Source organism: Leptinotarsa decemlineata, unplaced genomic scaffold (genome assembly GCF_025532065.1).
Source record: "Leptinotarsa decemlineata unplaced genomic scaffold, Ldec_3_MD MMD2_tig00000010_RagTag_RagTag, whole genome shotgun sequence".
NCBI lineage: Eukaryota > Metazoa > Arthropoda > Insecta > Coleoptera > Chrysomelidae > Leptinotarsa > Leptinotarsa decemlineata.
In genome coordinates this window covers 12063752-12086273 of record NW_027412538.1, presented here as the reverse complement: position 1 = coordinate 12086273, position 22522 = coordinate 12063752, and the positions used below count along the sequence as shown (strand labels likewise).

Below are 22522 nucleotides of genomic sequence, written 5' to 3'. Positions count from 1 at the left end.
CCCTTGTGATGGAAAAAACTACCAAGCACCCAATTCCGGATTGTTTTGTCGAGGGGCGGACCGTTCTCATCCCCAAAAGCGGAGATTTGTCGATTCCTAAGAATTACAGACCGATAACATGCTTGAATTCGTGTTATAAGTTGTTTACAAGCATCTTATACACACGAATACTCACCGCATTTGACCGAGTGTTCGAATGGATATATGAGCAGAGAGGGTCGAAGAGAGGAGTCGCTGGATGTAAAGAGAACCTGCTCATCGATAGATGTGTAACGCAGAACTATGACCTCTCTATGGCCTGGATCGATTACCGTAAGGCATTTGATACAATGTCGCATGAGCTCATCTTGCATTTGCTCAGATGCCTTGCGGTACCAGACAGAATAGTGAGATTTGTTTAAAATCTGTTCAAAATCTGTTTTTCCGTTAATCAGCTGTCGCTTCCATACGAACGACAACTTTCAGTAGTTGTGATTCCTAACACAGATGCCTTGAACAACGGATACCACTCTGGCGGACTGGCTTTATCATAACATCTGGTCAAGCCAGGTCCAAACAGAGTGGGTCATTTTCAGAAGGGGTATACTTCAGGGAGATTTCCTCGGTCCCCTTCTCTTCTGCATCTCACTATTGCTATTATCCGTTGCGCTCAGAAATACTCGAGGGTATAACTATGGCACCCCCGGAAACCGGAGGCACAAGGTCACCCATTTGTTTTATATGGATGATCTTGAACTTTTTGCCTCTGGAGAGAAGGCTCTCCATCAGTCCTTGAGGGTGGTGGAAGAGTACACGTATGCTATCGGTATGAAATTCGGGGTAGACAAATTTGCAATGGTCCATCTTAAAAGAGGACGAAGCGGGGACTACGGAGAGAATGTGCAGTTCGTAGATGGAAGCAACCTACGCCATTTGGATGCCGGAGAGACGTATACTTACCTCTCTTTGGGGCAACTGCCTGAGCGGCTGATGAACTCAGTTCAGTTTTCGACACTGAGTGAGGTGATTACAAATCTCTCGCTGAGTTAGAACCTGTCCAGCAAAATGACCATATAAAAGCCGCGGTTCTCGTAAAACCCTTTATAGTGGAAGTCATACAATAAAATATCAACAAAGCTATTGTATAGCGAAACACGTGTCGCGGTTTTTGTGAAACCCTTTTTAGTGAAAGTCATACAATAAACTATATACAAAGCTATTGTATAGCGAAACACGTGTCGCGGTTTTCGTAAAACCCTTTATAGTGGAAGTCATACAATAAACTATAAACAAAGCTATTGTATAGCGAAACACGTGTCGCGGTTTTCGTGAACCCTTTGTAGTGGAAGTCATACAATAAACAATAAACAAAGCTATTGTGCGAAACACGTGTTGCGGTTTTTGTAAAACCCTTCATAGTGGAAATCATACCATAAACATCATATAGCCGCCACTTCTATTCAATAACTGCGCTTGCTCAGGGCACATGATTCTCGGCCCCAATTATCACTCACCCGAATGTATAGGGGATTCGGGAAAAATTCCTGACCAGAGCAACCTTAGTGAAATAATAATAATGAAAATGACTGATTAATTTTCCAGCTGTTTTCCATTCACAGGATAATATACGTAATAATGCAACTCAATGAATATGGTAGGAAACAGAGCTAAAAATAACTAAAGAAAAGTGTAAGCACTTTTGAGGAGTTCTTTTTGAAAAAAAAATGTGTTTATTTACATGCTCTAAAAAAGTTTTTGATTCACTCAACTGTACAGGTAAATTTAGCGACAAACTTCTATATCATATTACTTGTGTAGTGTAATAAATTGATGTATTCGAATGTACCTATTCAAAACTATTTTTTTCTTTTTAGAACGTGGTTGTTTGAAGCTTGTATTTAAAAATTTTTTTCACCATGAATTCATTTTTAATTTTTAGTTCATTAGGTTAACCCAATCTAATCTAACATAACCTTTGGCAAACAAGAAAATTGGTAAGATAGCCAAATTGTTTTATTACATTTGGATTTCATTTTAAATTTTTTGAACCCTTCCTTTTGATACTCATATCATGTAGGTGCGTAAAAGGACATATAGTCCACCTTCTTTGGGAGTCCGCCATAATTTTTGATCAGTAATATTCTGTCAAAATCCCTACAGTTTCCAATAATAAATACATACACCTTCAGGGCTTCAGATTTTTATTTTTAGTATAGGTAGGAAAAGTGAATCTGCTGTCAATGCCAATGCACGAATTATGGAAATCATCAACGGTAGCTGAGGGCTATATAGAAATTCTTCTTCATAAAACTTTCCCGACTCTCGTTGAACGCAAGGAATTGTAATATTGTTAATTCTTGATTATGAGAATAGAATATTGAAAAAATATATATAATAAACTACCCACATATGAGGGTGAACACACTGAATCATTCCAAAGACTGATTTAGTATCTAGATCAATGCAAATTTCGTTCTGGTTTTACACAATCCTTATGTCAGCCGTGTAAATCAGAATTTGGTTTCACCACATTTGTGGTATCTAGGAATTTTTAATAAACTCTAAAATTGTAGGTATCATTTATATGTGGAGTAAATGTGACATATAAGCGTTTAGAAGGACTTCACTTAAGCAAGAAACTCATCTGAATGATTACCTTGAAATATGTGAAACAAAGTAACTGTTTCAATATGAAGATTCTGAATATACCTTGATACCTTGAAGAAAAAATTCAATGAGCTCGACGTGCAAACAAACATATTTTTAACGAAATCGAGGATATTTGAGAATCATTTGCAACTTGTACTGAAAAAAGTGGTCGGGTGAATTTTGAGCTACCCGAAATCAGAATTGACCTTTGTGTAGGTTTAAGAAGCATCGAACATCAGAAATATTTGAATGGGTCAGTTTTTTATATATTATAGGTACATCACAAAATAATTAATTGGCCAAGTTCTGATAAGTTCTTTATTTGAAAAGTGGCAAAACAAAATTGTGTAAGTGGTTTGCTTTTGATAACAACAAATACGATGAAACAAAATATCGAAAAACTCAAAATTGAGTTGAAGACTCATGACATTTCACCAATAATTTTGTGAATTAGATTAAATGTGTTAGCATGTGGAATTTTTTATGAAATAGTCTATTCTGGTAGATTATTTTACTAATAAATCGACTAAATATACCTCATATTTTCGCCTGGAAACCGTTTTTTATTATTAATGTCTCACTTTACTACCAGTTGATATGGTGATGAATGTATGTGATTATAAATTTCTAAAATCGTCATCTTCTGTCATAATGATGATTCATATTATTCTGAATATGTTTGAAATCCAACGTTTCTCAGAAAAAGAAAGGATATATGTTCTGGTTTACAGAACATATCTTGTTCAACTATGACGAAATTCATAGTTGAATATTACTGAAGTTTTATACCAACACCAAAACGTTATTTTCAACACCTTGACACGTGTTTTAATCACCAAGCGGTCATCTTTAACAGAAAGAATCATTAGTTTAATTTTCCTCTTGAAGATGATCACTTGGTGATCGAAACCCGTGTCGAGGCGTTGAAAATAACGGTTTGGTGTTGGAAAAAACCTCCAGTAATATTCATCACCACACCAAAGGTTCCGAACAGTGCATTACAAATTGATTTGTTATAATTCTTGCCCCATAAATATGCACTTAGATTTATGACTTAAACCTACTTCATATCAATCAATCAGTTAATCAATATATGCTTTATTGCCGGAAGATTAGTATCTTATTGACAAAGTCTTGTAGAAAAATAAAATGCATGTCATAAAATATAAAAAATACAATACATATAATGAAGTATAAAAAATACAAACATCGCAATTTCACAAATAAAACATTAAGAAGACAGATGAGTTTAGGTGAACATTGAAAATCAAGTAGAATTTACAGGTTATCACTGTAGAATTAATTCATGGATCGAAAAATAAGATTTTTTGATTGAAAGATCTTCAACTGTACTTTGGAACTTTTTGATATATGTGCTATAAATCAGAGAATGCTGAGTCAAGACGAAATTTGGAATAGATAAATAAAGCATATGGTTCTGTCTGGTGTTGTGATAATTTGTTCAATGCTAATTCTATCTTTATGAATTGAGCATACTGGTTCCATCATATATAAATAGATGACAATTCATATTTTGTGGATGATGAATAAAGGCTTGCAGGATCTCTTGGTTAAGACTTTGTAAGGTATCTCAAAGACCTCTTCTGAAGCACAAATATTGTATACTGTAACTGTAAATTACAATGGCCCCAGAAAGCTATTCCATAGCGAATATGAGATTCGATCAATGCAAAGTAAGCCATTCTAGCCCTAGTTCATTTAATATCACTCTAATAGCATAACATCCACTAGATACTTTTTTACTCAAATGTGATACATGTTCTTCAAAATATAATTTATTTTCTATGTGAATGCCTAGGGCAGGAATTCAGTGTGCTGTTTGTTTTCTATGTAGTGGTTATCCAAATCTAAATCGTCTAGTATACATTTGAAAGTAACTAGTTTTGTTTAGGTTGAAGCACAAGGAATTCGCGTTACATTAGGCTTGAATTTGTTGAATATCTAATTTTATCATATTTAATAGCTGATTCATTTCTTTATTACTCCATATATTAGTGGTATCGTCGGCAAATACACTAAATCGTCCTGTGATGTTAATGGTTATTAGGTCATTTGAATATATTAAAAACAGGCCCTAAAACAGGTAAAAACAAAACAAACTATAGTTATTGAACCTTAACTATGTGAGAAGAACGAATTTTCGTTTTTTGGCTCATGATCTAGAACAAAATCGTATCACCATTGCCTCAATGGGGTTAATTTTATTTCCGAATATATTTGAATTGACATAATTCATTGATCAAAGTTTCTGAGTTCGGATTTCGATTTTCATTTGTGAAATCGCTTTCTGAAATTTTTTTTCCATTCAGAGAACATAATTTATTATCAGATATATTTTAATCAGAAATAAATTCCTAGAGCTTGTTTTCTCACTGTATACGAGTGAAAATGTTCACTACGATCTTCAACCAGTTTTTTTCTGAATTATTATTCATAGGAACACACACATATATCACGAATCGATTCGAACCACCCGTAGCAACATGAATTCCGGAAAAAAATCACTTTTTCCTGCTCCCTCTCATCGAAATTCCTGCTCTGTCACTAAATCACCATTCGAATACTTTTCCCAAATTCCTATCGACGATCTCATTATCATTCTTCGAAGAAAAGAACTTGACTTACCTACCACCGGATCCAATAGTAGGTCAAACGCTACAAAACGCACTGTAACACTTGTTTAAAGTCAAAGAACCAAGAGCCGCAAGTGCTACGACCTGATCTGACCGGAGGACGAGAAAATCACACACAAATACTGCTTCCTCGGCTCAATTTCACTTCTTATACTCGAAGTGACGTCACTGATAGATGAACTGTTACCACCACTTATCGCCTCATCAGCTTCATCATCTCTTAAAGAACGCGATGCTACTGATATTCCGTAGATAATATGGGTAGGAGAAATGGTAGAAGGTGAAAGCAGGAATTATAAATATTATACTGAAAGAAAAACGAATATACATTCTAAACAGGGATGTTATTTTTGGGGAAAAAACACTTTTTGGCTCTACTTCCTCATCATCGAAAAACCAATCACTCCTAAAAATATTTCCTTTTCTATTTGAATGATATTCCTATGGCTGGGTATAGAGTCAAATTGTTTCGAAATGAATGGGTGAATCATCTTGTAGTATTATCCAAAACAAAACAAAACTTTGTTGATAAGGTGATAAGACAAGTTTCGTGTCCCTGAGCTTCGAAGTACACCTCTAAGGATAATGATTGAGGTAAAGAATAATGGTTGCATTTGAAACAAACTTCTATAATCGGTAGTTTGCACTGCCCATTAGCTATAATCGACAGTGAAAACTGTCGACAATCTTTAATCGACAGTTTAAATTGTCAATTACAGCTAATCAATAGTACTATAAAATCAACAGTTCAAACTAGCGATTATCTATAATCGACAGTTTGCACTATTCATTAGCTATGATCGACAGTGAAAACTGTCGATAGTCTACAATCGACAGTTTAAATTGTCAATTACAGGTAATCGATAGTACTATAAAATCGATAATTCAACTTATCGATTATCTATAATCGACAGTTTGCACTGCCCATTAGCTATAATCGACAGTGAAAACTGTCGACAGTCTACAATCGACAGTTTGAATCGTCAATTTCAGGTAATCGATAGTACTATAAAATTGACAGTTCAACCTATCGATTATCTATAATCGACGGTTTGCACTGCCCATTAGCTATAATCGACAGTGAAAACTGTCGACAATCTTTAATCGACAGTTTAAATTGTCAATTACAGCTAATCAATAGTACTATGAAATGAACAGTTGAAACTATCGATTATATATAATTGACAGTTTGAACTATTCATTAGCTATAATCGACAGTGAAAACTGTCGATAGTCTACAATCGACAGTTTAAATTGTCAATAACAGCTAATCAATAGTACTATGAAATGAACAGTTGAAACTATCGATTATCTATAATTGACACTTTGAACTATTCATTAGCTATAATCGACAGTGAAAACTGTCGATAGTCTACAATCGACAGTTTAAATTGTCAATGACAGGTAATCGATAGTACTATAAAATCGACAGTTCAACCTATCGATTATCTATAATCGACAGTTTGCATTGCCCATTAGCTATAATCGACAGTGAAAACTGTCTTTAATCGACAGTTTAAATTGTCAATTACAGCTAATCAATAGTACTATGAAATGAACAGTTCAAACTATCGATTATCTATAATCGACAGTGAAAACTGTCGATAGTCTACAATCGACAGTTTAAATTGTCAATTACAGGTAATCGATAGTACTAAAAAATCGATAGTTCAACCTATCGATTATCTATAATCGACAATTTGCATTGCCCATTAGCTATAATCGACAGTGAAAACTGTCGACAGTCTACAATCGACAGTTTAAATTGTCAATTACAGGTAATCGATGGTATTATAAAATCAATAGTTCAAATTATCGATTATTCATAATCGACAGGTTGACACTGTCCATTAGCTATAATCGACAGTCTTTAATCGACAGTTTAAATTGTCAAAATTGTAGCTAATCGATAGTACTGTAAAATCGACAGTTCAAACTATCGATTATTTATAATTGACAGTTTGCACTGCCCATTAGCTATAATCGACAGTTTACACTGCCTATTAGCTATAATCGACAATGAAAACTGTTGACAATGTTTAATCGACAGTTTGAATTGTCAATTACAGCTAATCGATAGTACTATCAAATCGACAGTTCAAACTATCGATTATCCATAATCGACAGGTTGCACTGTACATTAGTTATAATGGACAGTGAACACTGTCGACAGTCTTCAATCGACAGTTTGAATTGCCAATTATAGCTAATCGATAGTACTATTATATAGACAGTTCAAACTATCAATTATCTATAATCGACAGTTTGCAATGCCCATTAGCTTTAATCGACAGTTTAAATTGTCAATTACAATTACAATTACTATCGATTGTAGCTAAACGAATATACATAGTCGATTATTGGAACAATCATATGTAGATAATCGATAAATTGAATAATCGATAAACCATATTCGAATGTTTTAACTGTCTATTGTATAGAATCGGCAGTTCGAAATATCTACAATCGACAGTTTGACGTTTGAACTACCGATTATGAAAATCTCTGCATAGCTTTCTCCATAATGTGTGATATCACAAAAAAACTTCTAGTTATTCAAAAGTAATAAAAGAATGTGATATTACCGATTTACTAACTTCTGGTTCAGTAATTACTTAATATTTTCCAGAACAAAAGAGATTGTGACAAACGGTATACTTACGGTTACGGTTATGGTTACCTTCTACATATCTATAAAATAAGGGGAATATTTAATTTAAAAATGAATGCAAATGTAGAAAGGGCAAAAAATCACTGCATTTGATGAATTACCTTTTTGACAAAAATTCTAATTTGTCAGTTACTTGAATTTATAAAATTTTGCATATAAAAATAAATATGTATCATCTGGTGAAGTTATAAAGACTGTCCATTTTCTTTATTCATTATAATTTGTGGTTACAATTCGTCTTTTGATGCAAATCAATTTGAACATCTCAAAGTCGGGAAGAACCGCGCTCAAACTTTTGAATTGTTCGACGTTTCGGCTTCGACTTTGAAGCCATTTTCGAAAAGTAGAAAAGTGTGGCTGTACTGAGATTCTTTTGATGTTCTAGTCTTGCCAAACCTTTGAGACGGTATGACCCTCATTGACCCATGTTTCATCCTGATAAAAAAATTGATTTATCCAGTGTTCTGGCTATCTTTATTTTTCTCAAATAGTTTGTTACCTAAAAAAGTAAGAAATACTCTACTCCTACTAAAAAAGTAATTTTCAAAGATCCAGTTACGAAATTATTTCATTGAATTCACTTGAATTATTGCAGAAAATGGAAAGTTGTTGAAAGAAAAATTAGCAGACTTTCCTATCAATATTTGAAAACCGATTCACTTTCTCGAACAACTAATTTACGTACATGCAGCACCGAGTGACAAAATTTCAGGCCGCATTTTTAAGACATGAGTTGAGAATATTAATAGTGGGTTCAAGACAATGAAATACTTCCGTTGAATTTGGTGCTGCGATTTGATCAGTTCGTATTTACGGATAACAGCCGTTGCGGGTCGCGACCCACATAACAAACTCAGGCATGGTTGTTGTGGCTAGAATACACGTTACCGGTTATTATGTTCTCAATTTTATTCTATCGTGGCCTCGGTAAAAAAAAAATTATATTGATAAATTAACCAACACTCCGTATATTGTTTCGTTCATGGATCCAGCGGTACAGGCACCGCGCTCTTAGATGAGCGCCTTGAGAATTTTCCTGTAGTGCTTGAAAAAAAGGCCTATTCAGCATGGAAACTAGGGAAGGGGCCATCAAATTAGTGAATGAAACCAAAAGCTTCCGAGAAAATTATATTCAGGCCGCTCCACATTGTCGAGTAACTGAGTCATACTGAGACTTTCGAGTCACCCTGTATAATAACAGAATTGCTTTGATAGATATTATGATTATTTTCTTGAAACAAATTGAAATTTTTAATCAATTTTGAACTTTGAACTTTATCAATCTCATAAAGTTTTTGTAAGAATCATCGGATCTGAAATTATTTCAATCATATACGATCATATACAATCATATACAATCATTTACTATACTATACATATATATATATATATATATATATATATATATATATATATATATATATATATATATATATATATATACGAGGTTTGTCAAAAAATATTAATTTTTCTCGAGAGTGAATAAAATGCCTAGATATTTACCTCTATTTTTTAAGTATTGAAAATTCAAGATCATGTATGGTTTATGAAGAATTTTCAATATGAACGGGATATTAGAATTTTAAAGCTAATCATCCACACTCTATACTTGAAAATTTTTCGATTTTGTACAGGACGCCACTGGCATGAAAATAAATCAGACTCATTGAAGTATAGTCTATAATTACTTTTTCAAAAAAGGGTCATCCAAAGTAAAAGTAAATAATCTTCATGTCTTCAAGATTCTTTTAATCAATATAATACTCGAAAAATCAAGTTCTATAGGAGTGGTCTCCAGAATTTTCATAATCAGAAACCAAACTATAGAAAGTTTTTAATGATATTCCGATAGCATTGTCCGAACTCTCGGTTAATGGGGGTGGGGTCATTGATGAATTTTTAAAGTATCTCGAATATGAACGATCCAAAATAAATCTGTGAAAGTGAAAAATAAACATCGGAAGACAATAAATTAGTGGTTCAAGAACAAAGCGTTGGAAAATTATTTAGGAGATAATTCTAACACCACAGTTAAAATTGAAAAAAATGTTCAAATTCAGCCAAAAATTGGATAAAGACAGGACTTTAAGTTTTTTGCAATAACTATTTAATAAATATTTGCACTTTCACAGAACTTACAGAACAGACCTTAAGTTTTTTGCAATAACTATTTTAAAAATAGTTGCACTTTTACAGAACTTTTAAACGCAGTATACTGAGAATTTGAATTATATACAACAGAACTTGAACAGATCAAATGCATTTCTCGGGCCGTTCATGGATTTCTTCATTCTTGGGAACAGGAAAAAGTAACAGAGGGGCAAATCGGGTGAATACGGTGGCTGAGGCATGATTACAGTGTTGTTTTTGGTCTAAAAATTAGGAACAAGCAATGACGAGTTCAAAGTTCAAAATCGAGTTCAAAAGTCGTAATGTTCAAGAAACAAATTATAAAAATATGCGGCCATTCTGCGTTTCCGCACTTATCTCTTTATATTTTCAAAACGGTTACCTTTGTTCTATTTATTTCATTGTATTATTATGAAATATGATAACTATGATAACAAATGGTCGGGCCTATCTACGACTACAGAGTTTGTGTACTAATATATACGTCAAACATGTGTTTCAAGTGAAAACTTGAAAAATGTACGGGAGTAGAAATTCACGGACACCGGCTTTCGTTGTGAAAGAATTTGAGGTCAAAAAACGACCTTCATTCTGTTCCTCCGCTCTCGATAAAATACGAGGAGTCTATACAGAGGCGTAGTCTAGGGGGTTTCAGCAAAGTCATGACGCAAAATGGTCTTCTGAACGAAACTTCATGGATCTCCCAATTGAGATTTTCATATCTTGAAATACATTCTATGATAGTGTATTATTCAGCAACGCCATTACTTTTGGGAATGAAGTTTATCAGCAATCATTCGAGTGAGTAATGATCAGTTCTCGCAAGTAGAATACTATGACTTATACTATGACTATGACTTAATATGACTTTCTATGACTTATACTAGTAGAAAATCTAAAACAATTCAATTTCAAATAGTTTGAAAACCGACTGACTAAAAAAAGATTGAAAAACTGTATTCGGTGTGATTTGAAAAGGAAACATCTCCAAGGGAAATCATAGATGAGCAAATTCATTATTTTACAGTTATGTTTGAATTATTTTCAATCGCGAGTGAGACTTGAAAATTCACCCACTTCAAAATATTTACAAAAGTGTGTCATCTAATAACAAAATGAGAGTAGTTAGGAACTCAAATATCTTTGTCAAATTAATATGCGCTGTCTGTTCAAAAAATATGGTGAATTTTCATTTTTCTCAAAAAAATATTAATTTAATCATCAATTTCTGTTTTGTCCCCTTCAAAACTGCCTCCCTCCCCGAGATACATTTGTTTCACAGTTTTTTCCAATCCTCAAAACAGTTCTGGTATGCGATTTTTTGTATGCTCTTTCAGCGATTCAGTTTTTTTCACGATACAGGACTGACTCACCGTCTAGCTGGCTGACTCACTGATCGATTGACTGGCTGACTGACTGTCTCACTAACTCTATGTCTGACTGACTGGCTGCCTGATTGTCTTACTGACCGACTCATTGACTCACCTACTGACTCACTGACTAACTCACTGGCTGACTCACCGACTCACTGATTGTGACTCACTGACCTACTCATTGACTGACTGTGACTCACTGATTAACTGACCGATTCACCAACTGATTGATTCACTGACTCTCCGACTGACTTACCGACCTAATAACTGAATAACCGACTGACTGAATCACCCACTGGCTCACTTTCAGAATGACCCATTGACTGACTGACTCACTGATTGACAGACTCACTGATCGACTCACTGACTGACTGACTTGCTAGACTTACTCATTGACTGACTCACTAACTGACTGACTGGCTCACCGACTGACTGGTAGACTGGCTTATGCACTAATTAACTCATCGACTGAATGATAAACTGACTTATCCATTGAGCGACTCACTGTCTGACTGACTCACCAACTAGTTGACTGACTTATTGACTGATTGATCGGCTCACTTATCCACTGATCGACTCGTCGACTGACTAATCGACTGACTTACCCACTGACCGACTCACTGATTGACTGATTCATCGACCGACTCGCTGACTCAACGAGTCACCCACTGACTGACTTGCGGCCAGTATGACCCACCCACTGTCTGACTCACCGAACAACCGACAGACTGATTCACTGACTGACTGACTGGCTGACTGACTATCTTACAAACATAATTTACAGTCTGAACCACTGACTGGGTTATTGACTGACTTTTTCGTTTAATGACTTACAGACTGACTGACTCACTGAATGTCTTACCAACTGAACTGCTCAATAACGGTCCGACCTATTGACTGACTCACCGACGGAATGACTCACTGATCCAACGGCAAGATGACTCACTGCCTGGCTCAGTCTGACTGACTGACTCAGCTACTACAAATTGACTGACTCACATATTCATTTTCTGAACCACCGATGACTCATAGAATGACTGACTCGTAGACTTACTGATCACAGATTGATTCACCCACTGACCGACTGACTCACAGACTGACTGACTCATTGACTGAATGACCGATTAACTGACTTAGCGACAAACTGACCGACTCACAAATTGACTGACTCACTGGTTATAGCATACCAAACTACCTGAGTCAACATGAATATGCTTTATGCAGCAGTAACTCAGAAAACTCGCTGACTGACTAACTAACAAACATAATTTACAGTCTGAACCACCGACTGGGTTATTGACTGACTTTTTCGTTTAATGACTCACAGACTGACTGACTCACTGAATGGCTCACCAACTGAACTGCTCAATAACTGTCCGACCTATTGGCTGACTCACCGACGGAATGACTCACTGATCCAACGGCAAGATGACTCACTGCCTGACTCAGACTGACTGACTGACTCAGCTACTACAAATTGACTGACTCACATACTCATTTTTTGAACCACCTCATAGAATGACCGACTCGTAGACTTACTGATCACAGACTGATTCACCCACTGACCGACTGACTCACAGACTGACTGACTCATTGACTGAATGACCGATTAATTGACTCAGCGACAAACTGACCGACTCACACATGGACTGACTCACTGGTTATAGCATACCAAACTACCTGAGTCAACATGAATACGCTTTATGCAGCAGTGACTCAGAAATTAACTAAGCCTCAACCATTTTGATGATTTATTATTATCGTTTGACAGATACATTACTGTTGAGTGAATAATTAATTTCATAATAATTAATTGTGGTCACAGTAAGTTCATAACTTTCAATCTTAAATTGGAAATGACCCTGTCTAATGTTTTGCATACTGAAAAATTCAAATTGTTAGATACTGTAGTTGGAAAATGGAATGTAAAATACGTTCCTACAGGATAATTGACGAATTTCATGAAATGTAACCCAGAATCGTCAAATTCGGTTACTTTCTAGTGAATTTAAAAAATAAAAGCAATTTTTTACCGAAAGATTACGTTAGGTTAGGTTCTTTGCCGACTTTTATTGGTTACACAAATTGATGACAGATGGGTATTCTTTTGTTGTCCCAGGTGTACTCGATTTCTCACGTGATTTATATTGGTTTTTTGGTATCGAGTACCAAAAAACTACTGCTAAACTACTAGTTTAAATTTTATGGTGTTTGATCAAATCTTTTTTCAACAGTAATAATAAAACAATGATTATGAGTCTATAAATACGACTTTAATGCGATTATGTACAACATCGACATCTATAACTTAGAAACTAACATAAAAGAGGTACTTTATAAATATCTATATACTTTTTAAATAAAACTAAAATACAACTTCGAACTGAATCCGTTTATACAAAGAAATATCTAGAATTGAAATACAGTTATTTTTCAGAATTAAATACGAACAGATTGTCCTCTAACTGAATGAAACTAATACAGAAATTATCGTAAAATGTTGGTACTTTCTCACAGAATAAACGCCCGGTACATTTTCTAGAATGCCAAAACTAAATATTTCATAATTCCATTTCTTAAAAACACCATACAAGTTTTCAAAGTACTCGAAAAGTTTTTTGCATATGTCAAATCAAAATTCAACTGATAGTGACATACTTTTGAAAACTAATTGTTTGGAAAAATTCCAATATTTTTTTAAGCAAGTTGTCAAATATAAAACTGATTCAGCTCAGGAGTAATGAACTGTACAGCTTTTCATTTTCTGCTTCAATAAAAGAAGGGGAACCCATCTGAAATGAGCACTATCAATTATGAACATCAACTACACAGAATACAGTTATTTTCACATTCGTAAAAAGCACTTGACCACTGCATTTGAAATGTGTTCAGAACTACCATTGTGATAAAAAAAATTGTTTTTGCCACTGTCAAGAATTTGTAATGGAACTTCATATCAGTACATTTCATTCAGATAGGTTCTTTCTTTTTATTTGTATCTGACTTGTTCTCCAACAAAGTTGAAAAATCTATTTTCTGGTAGTATGATTTTACTTATTATGACCGAGTTGGAATTCCAACTATAAAATTATCTAAAAGGCATGAAAACCTGTATGAAATATTTTTAAGTTTTCCGATTAATGAAATATATTTCAAACAATGTGATAATTTTACAAAATGCTGGTATACCAATGAGCCATGCCTTCCCAAAATATTAAGTAATTCGCCAAGACAAATTTCAACAAAGTATATCGAATATTTACTAATAAACACAAAAAATATACAAGTTAATACTTTCTAATTTTGTTATACAGTACAGTTAATTGTATAAAATAAAAAGTATTATGAACAATTGAAAAAAAAGTATGTCTAGTGTCACACGTTGGTATAAAGAAACAAACCTACGCCTAAAAATAAATTTTGTGATGAGCTAACCTGTTTATAAATCTATCAATACATAGAAAATGTCTAAACTGGTCTCCTAAACACCAATCTATTGATTGTTCATGTAATATATAAAAAATTGGCAAGATTCCATATTGTACAGCCCCAATAAAATATAAAAAGGATTGATAAAAACTATACGATCAATGCAAGAGGAATGCCATTATATTAATAACATCAATTTTAATTTGATTTCATAATTATTTCAATTCTGTACCAGTTGTAAGGATGCATTTCTCTTCTCATCATCTCTAATTGATTCATCTTTCATTGTCGCTGGGACTTCTGTTTCTACAGAGTTATTGACCAGACATGGATCATCATCATCAAACTCAATATATTTAACCAGCTGTGGAACTAGTAGAACCATTGGTACAGAGCCAGGATAGGATATTAGAATACTGAAAAAATTCATGTGGGAACACACACATAAAGAATATTTATATGAGGTCCGCCTGAGGACAGAATCGAAGAACAGCTTTAATAGAGCAGGGATCAACTCAAATCAATCACTGGACACTGTCCAGTTGTAAATACCATTAGAAAATCAACTGTTAGTCCAGTCACGTTAGCAGAAAAAGAGGTCAACCTCGAAATCAGCGATAATACGCTGTGTACCGGTATACACCTTCATTTTGGTGTTCTGAACACTGTCTCGAAAGTCTCATAAAATCTCGTGTCTGCGTCGGAAGTTATTCAAGGTCAAAGGGAACGAAACTCAGTTTTCCGAGATTATCTAGTTTTTTTGTCTAGAGTAGTTAAATTGATGAAATAATTAACAGTAAAAATTTTGTATTTTTTATTAGTTAATACACTACAATTATTGGCAATTTGCATATATAAAATTTTTATCTCATAATAGGACCTTTTTCTATATCTGAGGATGAGGACCCCCACATAATATGACTGTAGTGATGCTCTGTAGTTGTGTGGACTAGTTTATTTTCCCAGGGAAATATATATATATATATATATATATATATATATATATATATATATATATATATATATATATGTATATATTGTTGCTTCAGATCTCGGCAACGACGGACATACAATTTTAAAAATGATGGCTGTTTTGCGTGTCATTTGTCACTATCACAAGGTGATTCTGTTCTTTAATGAGATAAAGTTTAAACGTGTCATAAAATTGTAATTGTAAAATCTCTATGGATCCATTGTAACTCTTCCAAAAGATAACTATAATCAAACAGTTCAAGAGTAACCTGCAAGAAAACTGCCTCGTACAGCCATTACATGAAAATGGATTACTCCTCTTACTAGCGACATAAAATCCTCCTAAATCTGATGACAATATCCATCACCTTATTTATACTCAGCTCATAAAATCAAGTAAGTTTCATAAACCTGTCCAGTTGTCAAATCTACCACCGACAAGTACAGCAGCCCATCGACATATAAATCGTGTTTATTACCAGGTTCAAAAATGGTAAGAGCATGATTTAGATCCCCAGAAATGGGGTTGGGTGCAGAAAATCGGGGTGGCAATGCAGTTTAGCTTGTGACCACTGCAATGGACAAGCTTGCCTCAATGTTGTTTCACCACAAAGTGACTCTGAGGAAGAGAGTGCATTTGACTCAGAAATCCTTGAAGGCCTGGACTATTCAGGACAACGAATATGATGACAAAGAAACAAAAATTTTCACATGCCCAGAAGATGATACAAAGAAGAAAAACATTAAGCCTTTGGTCCTTTAAAAAAAGAAAGATGTACATATATTTACACATCATTTCAATTCAAATTGTGAGAATTATGTAGCTACTGAATAAAGATAAAATCACAATATATTTTTGTGACTTTTGACAATTTCCGGCGCAGGCACGAGATTTCATGAGGCAACTTTTAGAACACCAAAACGAAAGTTAATACAAGTTTACAGCTTATTATCTCTTATTTCAAAGTGAAACCCCTAATATGACTGGACTGTGTATAGTGGAAGTTTTACTTCCAGACAATGTAACAAGGGTCAGAGACAAGTCAGTCTTTTGGGAGATGGAAGAAAAAATGCAATAAGCCAGTGTTTTGTGGAGGACAAGTTAGACGGTTGTCTTGCAGTAGAAAGGTTTTATCTTTGTATTTATACTGATTTGCACCATGCATGTTAATCCCTCTCCACCCCTTTTAAAAACTCTAGGGCAATACTTAAATATGGGATTTAGTACAACTACTTTTCTTGGACAACATCCCACCTATGCCAAAGAGAGGTTTTTGATTTTTGCTTCAACAGATAAAAATAATTAAAACATTAATTTTGCTGTGAATTCAGCGATTGAACTTTTTCAAGCTGAGATGCAGTTAAAAAGAATCATCTGCTTCTCAACACACCGTATGTTATGTGAGTGGAGTTTCTGGGAAGATATAACAAATACAAACCTCTTGCATTCACATTTCACACGTGCTAAATAAAAAATTGATGAAAAGATTTCCATCTTACATTTTCAGATTTTCATAAACAGTTTTTTATTCATACTATGAAAACTTTAATGGATATTAGTTATTTCTGATTTATTGCCAAACAATACATCTATTCAATTTTTGATTTTTCCCAACTCATATGAACAAAAAAATGCAAACTTTTTGATAACATATGATTTCAAATGTGTATCCATTGGCGTAACTGAATAACGTCACTAACAGTTTGTTTGATTTTACTTTATGTTATCTGGAAAAACAGATCCACTCGAAAGTGGAATACTCATTGAATATACAAGAATTTACAAATCCCTCAGTAAACCACTGGTTCTTCAAGAGCATCACATCAAGGTTATAAAAATATGCAATAACAAATTTCCAATATAATATAGTGACACCCTATGCATTCAGTTTCAAATGAACAAAATATCATTAACCACTCTCATTACACAATATTTTGTCATTAATATCTTTTGAGGCAGTGTACCAGTCAGAAAAATGGTTAATAATATCTTTTATCTGTGGAGGTTCATCCGAAGGCTCAATTGAATCAAATGATAAAATACATCACTCAAAATTGTAGTATACAAATTTTTATTATCGAGAAGTTCCACTTCGATGTTGGTTGAAAAAGTGTGCGGTTGAAATAGTTGGATTTAACCAAAACCACAAAGCTAGTGAAATTTCTTCGAGTGCACTCCTTAAAATTATTAAGCTTATTCTCACACCTACAATGGAAGAATTTTCCTACAAGATAGATTTGAATAATCTCTTTTGAATACATATTATTTACTCTTTCCTATTTTTATATAGTAGTTAATTGACGAAAAAGAAACATTCAGAACGAGTCACCTAAATACATGCATTTTTCACAGAAAATTCAGTTATATACATAAATGTACAGGATAGTTAATATTAGATAAATTATTTTTGTGCAGCTTAAATATGAGATGTTCTGTATAGTTATACTAGATAGTTGTTGAAACCTTTCACTTGCCAATTGATAAAACATTGTAAACTACAGAAATTTCAAGCCCTTACATATTTCTTTCAATGGTACTTTTTGCTTAAAAATGTTCTAGTTATTCTCTTATTCATTTATTTTTTCATTTGTTGATGTTATATTTAGTAAATGGATTTGTACTTGTGTACTATTTGTTGAAAAAGTCACATGAAAAGACAAATATTTGGATTTTCATTCAAAAGTGGAAATTTTTAAAAGATCAATGAAGAAGGATGACCAATACTTGTTGAAATTCCATTATAACGTATTCAAAAAACACACGTTAATGTGAGATTTTTACTTAATAGGTGACATAGATTAGGAGTATACAAGTTGTCTTATGGTTCTTGTCCGAATTTTTATAGGGGACAAACCGGAAGAACTTTTTCTAAAAGAATAAAAAACCATAGAGGTAGTTTTTTGAATGGAAAGACAAATTCAACATCAGCGGGTCATCTTCTGACAGGGGCACGTGGTCAATCACGATCATGACGTAATGCATTCGGAAGAGAAAGGTTCAAAACTCAACATTTTGGAATATTTAAGAAATCAGTAGATGTAAAAACTCGAGATTATTGATAAATGATCAAATAAATTTGAATTGTTTCTCTTTATGGAATTTAGTTCGCAAAGAGGAAATTAGTAATTAGGACAAACCTTGAAAGTAGGTTTGTCATTATTCTCCAGTCTTATGAGTTGAAGTTATCATGTAGAGATTCGCCAGATAGTGATGTTCATAATGATTCAAAGTACTATAAAAGCTCAACACAAAAATTAAGAACAAAACTAAGATACTGTTACGTTTTTCCGTGGTATCGACAACAATTGACCAGACTTTACAATTAAACTCAAGTTTATTTCACTACTATACTGCCAATACAACACAAAAACCTCAACTGAACTTCAGACTAATTCTCAAATGAATATCGCCTCATTAGCTCACTTCGTACCGCACTTTCAACTAGATTAGCCTCATCTGCCTGTTGGTAGTGATTATATATCCTAATGGAAGTCTCTGGAAGCTGATAGGAATTTGATTGTCCATTCCAAGAGAAAACTCGTCGTTTCATTTTGAATGTTTGAATTTTTATTGTCTTTTGATTGTACAATTGTAATTTTTACAACTATTTGGAACAATATAATAAATGTTTCATTAACTTTATTGCGTAGAAAAGTGTATTAATTGGAATTTCCAAACTTTTTCAAGTTGATGTTAATCAACTATAGTAGGAGGTACAATGAAATTCCATCAGTATGTAATATTGAGAATACGCTGTCAACTGGTGCTTTATACTACTTGTGGATATTCACTATAGTCCTTATGCTCTTTAGGCATATACGTGTTTTTATGGAGTTTCACTAAAAATTTAGTAGGCAGAGTAACAAACATGACATATGTCCATTCACTGTTCATCTATCGAGTTGAAATGAAAACCTGCTATTTTGTTCCCAAATGAAATAAAACAATAAATGCAATGTAAAATGTGACACAGTATATCGTAAAGTACACATAGTAATCCATAATATTGGAAGAATCATTTTTTTTTGGAAGAAAACCCACTATTGAGACAGGTTATAGAGGAAATGGATGGCCACTATCAAAAATAGATCAGCCTTATCAATGTTCTCAATGAAAAATTATTACTAGAGGAGGAATTGCGAATTGGAAGTGAACATATAAATTATTATAGTAATCATCGAACAAACAAAAAGTATGAGGCGTCTGATGAAGGCCTCAAAAACAAAACTAGACACAATAATAAAAATCAGCAAGTCTGGTCGAGGAGATAAACCTGATGAGAATTACATGTTGCCCCTTTTATCAGTTCAGATCGAATTGCGAATGAAATAATGAAAAATAAAATCAAATGGAGTTGGAAAAAGTTCAAAAATATCACTGAACAAAATTGTAAAGGAACTAGCTCAAAATCTAAATGATATACAGTAAGAGGAAAGAAGACATATCGTTTTCTAAAGTCAGAGACTTAGTAGATGTTGACTTCAAATATGAAAATAAGAAAATGAAGATCTTGAAATAAAATCACGAAATATTTAACTCTCCCAACTGCCTACACTATAGGTTCTGGTAAATGCCTGCCGGAAAACAACTCTTCCCCGGCTAATACCACGCAGGATATTGAATCAAGTCTCAGGCACTTTGCTGTTTGAATCGGATCTTTCCTGCACTGATGAGAGTTAATACCTTGAAACTGGTCTCTAGGTGATCTACTCAAATAATTTCAGCATGGTCCTGCTGTTGGATAAATGAGAATCATCTGGGAGATTAACCTCTGGAAGGTATCTTGCATGTCTGTCGAATAAAATTGAATATCCAGTGTGGTATTAGCCGGGGAAGTAGTGCAGGTAGTTGGGTGGGAAAAATATTTCGAGATCTCGCTTCGAAGTATTAATTTTCTTACACGTATGTATTTCTCCACGATACAGTCTTCAGACAAATATAAAAATACCTTCTATAAAAATACCTGCTACCAAGAGAGTCAAACTATGGAAAGTTTGACTTCGATATACAATTTGAATAATACAATACATAAAATATCTTTGAAAACAAAGAGAGAGATAGAGAAACATGGGCAATCTCTTTTTTATATGTAAGGAAGACAGAGTAAAAGAACAAATTGAACCATCAGTAGATTAGATTAGATTAATATGGGGCTTCTGTGCTGAACAGCCACTACACTGCGACCTTTGCAGGTCTATTGTGTGTGCTAGAGTTTCTTGTCTAGGCCTGTCCTTGTAACTAGACTCCATAGGCCAGACCTCAAGTTCCCCATATATTGAGAGGGGTTTTCCTCCACTAATGTTGCAAACCTTATCCTTGACAGACCTTTGCAATAGCATAGTATGTGTACGGAGGTTTTCTCATCCTCTTGGCAAAGCCTGCATAGGGCTGTGTCTGCCAGTCCGATGTTGTTCATGTGTTTGTCGAGTCTACAGTGTCTCGTCAATAGCCCGACTAGAATTCTAGTTGATCGCCTATTCACACTGAGTAGTTACTCCGTGAATTTTGGTGATGGCTCTTTAATGAACTCTGTGGCCTGTCTCATACCCGGCGCCTTATTCCACCATTTTTGAGATTGTTTTTCCTTCCAGTTGCTGTTACAAGTTTTTCGCAGCGCTTTTACTGTACCACAAAAGGGTTCTGGGCCAATGGGGGAGCATCGGGCTCCTTCTCGTGCTAGTGAATCAGCCTCTTCGTTGCCCTTGTATCCTGTGTAACCTGGTACCCAGGCTAATGACAGTCTGTTTTGACTACCTAGTTCTTGTAGCTTTTCTAGGCAGTTCCAGACCAGTTTGGAATTGACTTGCATGGAGCTAATTGCTTTTATAGCTGCTTGGCTATTAGAGTATATTGCAAAAGTCTTTTCCTTAAGAACCATCAGTAAAGATGAGGGTGATGACAATCTCAAAGTAATGCAACATTGGAAGCATACATATTTGATAATTAAGCCCCTGAACTAACTCTGAATTCTGATGAGGTATATATATGCAGCTTTTTCTGCTAGAAGAATTCAAATGAGAAGGAGTGTGTATATTTATGAAAACTGACTATTATGTATCGATTCCAAACTCAACTGTTTATTTATAAAGCATTGGAAAACACTGGTGCAACTATTTCCGGTATGAACCTGAAGAACTGTAACTTTATAGTTTTAATAATAACTGTGCATGGAATCCCAAATAGCGATGTGAGACGTTATGACTAGTTCAATGAGTTTATATCACCTGTGTTTTTACCTACACTTGTGCTGACTTGGGTGATGAATAAATTCAATTTGATTCATGAACTATTCTGGTGAAAGCATGAAATTTCTATAATTTTTTGTTAGAATGCCAACACTGATGTTATTACTGCTTGTGGAAAAACTATATTGAAAAATATATAACAACAGATCTGTTAACTATTCAGAACACTGATCCATATTCATTGAAATCAATGACAAATGGAATTAAAAAAGCAGGGGAATACTGTGGGTCTATCAAGTCATTCCACAAAAACTGAAATAGGTTTGAATGAAATCGAAATTTTTTACTCTAGCATATACTCATGTCTGGTGAAGGAATATAAACTTTGTGGAATTGATTGTCGAAGGTTATTTCACACTAAGAAATGTAATCGTTCTGCCTGATGACAAACACAGTTGAAAATGGTTTTCATGGAGATG

The 22522-nt window shown here is 34.1% G+C and overlaps 3 protein-coding genes across 5 annotated transcripts in view; 1 reads left to right on the top strand and 2 right to left on the bottom strand.

Annotated features, from left to right (window-relative positions):
• The window catches only part of LOC111505074 (uncharacterized), a 43246-nt gene extending 37814 nt beyond the window's left edge, over nucleotides 1-5432 (bottom strand). For 2 of the 3 annotated variants that reach the window (XM_074171557.1, XM_074171559.1), the window contains exon 1: nucleotides 5275-5432. The gene's annotated coding sequence lies outside the window, so the exon portion shown is untranslated. The remainder of the gene's footprint in view (nucleotides 1-5274) is intronic. The other variant, XM_074171558.1, reaches the window with a different exon arrangement.
• The window catches only part of LOC111505068 (dynein regulatory complex subunit 3), a 111430-nt gene that overhangs the window by 30290 nt on the left and 58618 nt on the right, over nucleotides 1-22522 (top strand). The window lies entirely within an intron of this gene.
• Nucleotides 21350-21736, bottom strand: LOC141480856 (uncharacterized). Its single transcript, XM_074171577.1, has one exon. It carries the CDS (start codon nucleotides 21734-21736, stop codon nucleotides 21350-21352), a length of 387 nt encoding a protein of 128 aa, XP_074027678.1.

Coding starts and splice junctions, on each gene's coding strand:
- LOC141480856 (XM_074171577.1), bottom strand. CDS start 21,736: ATGGTTCTTAAGGAAAAGACTTTTGCAATATACTCTAATAGCCAAGCA.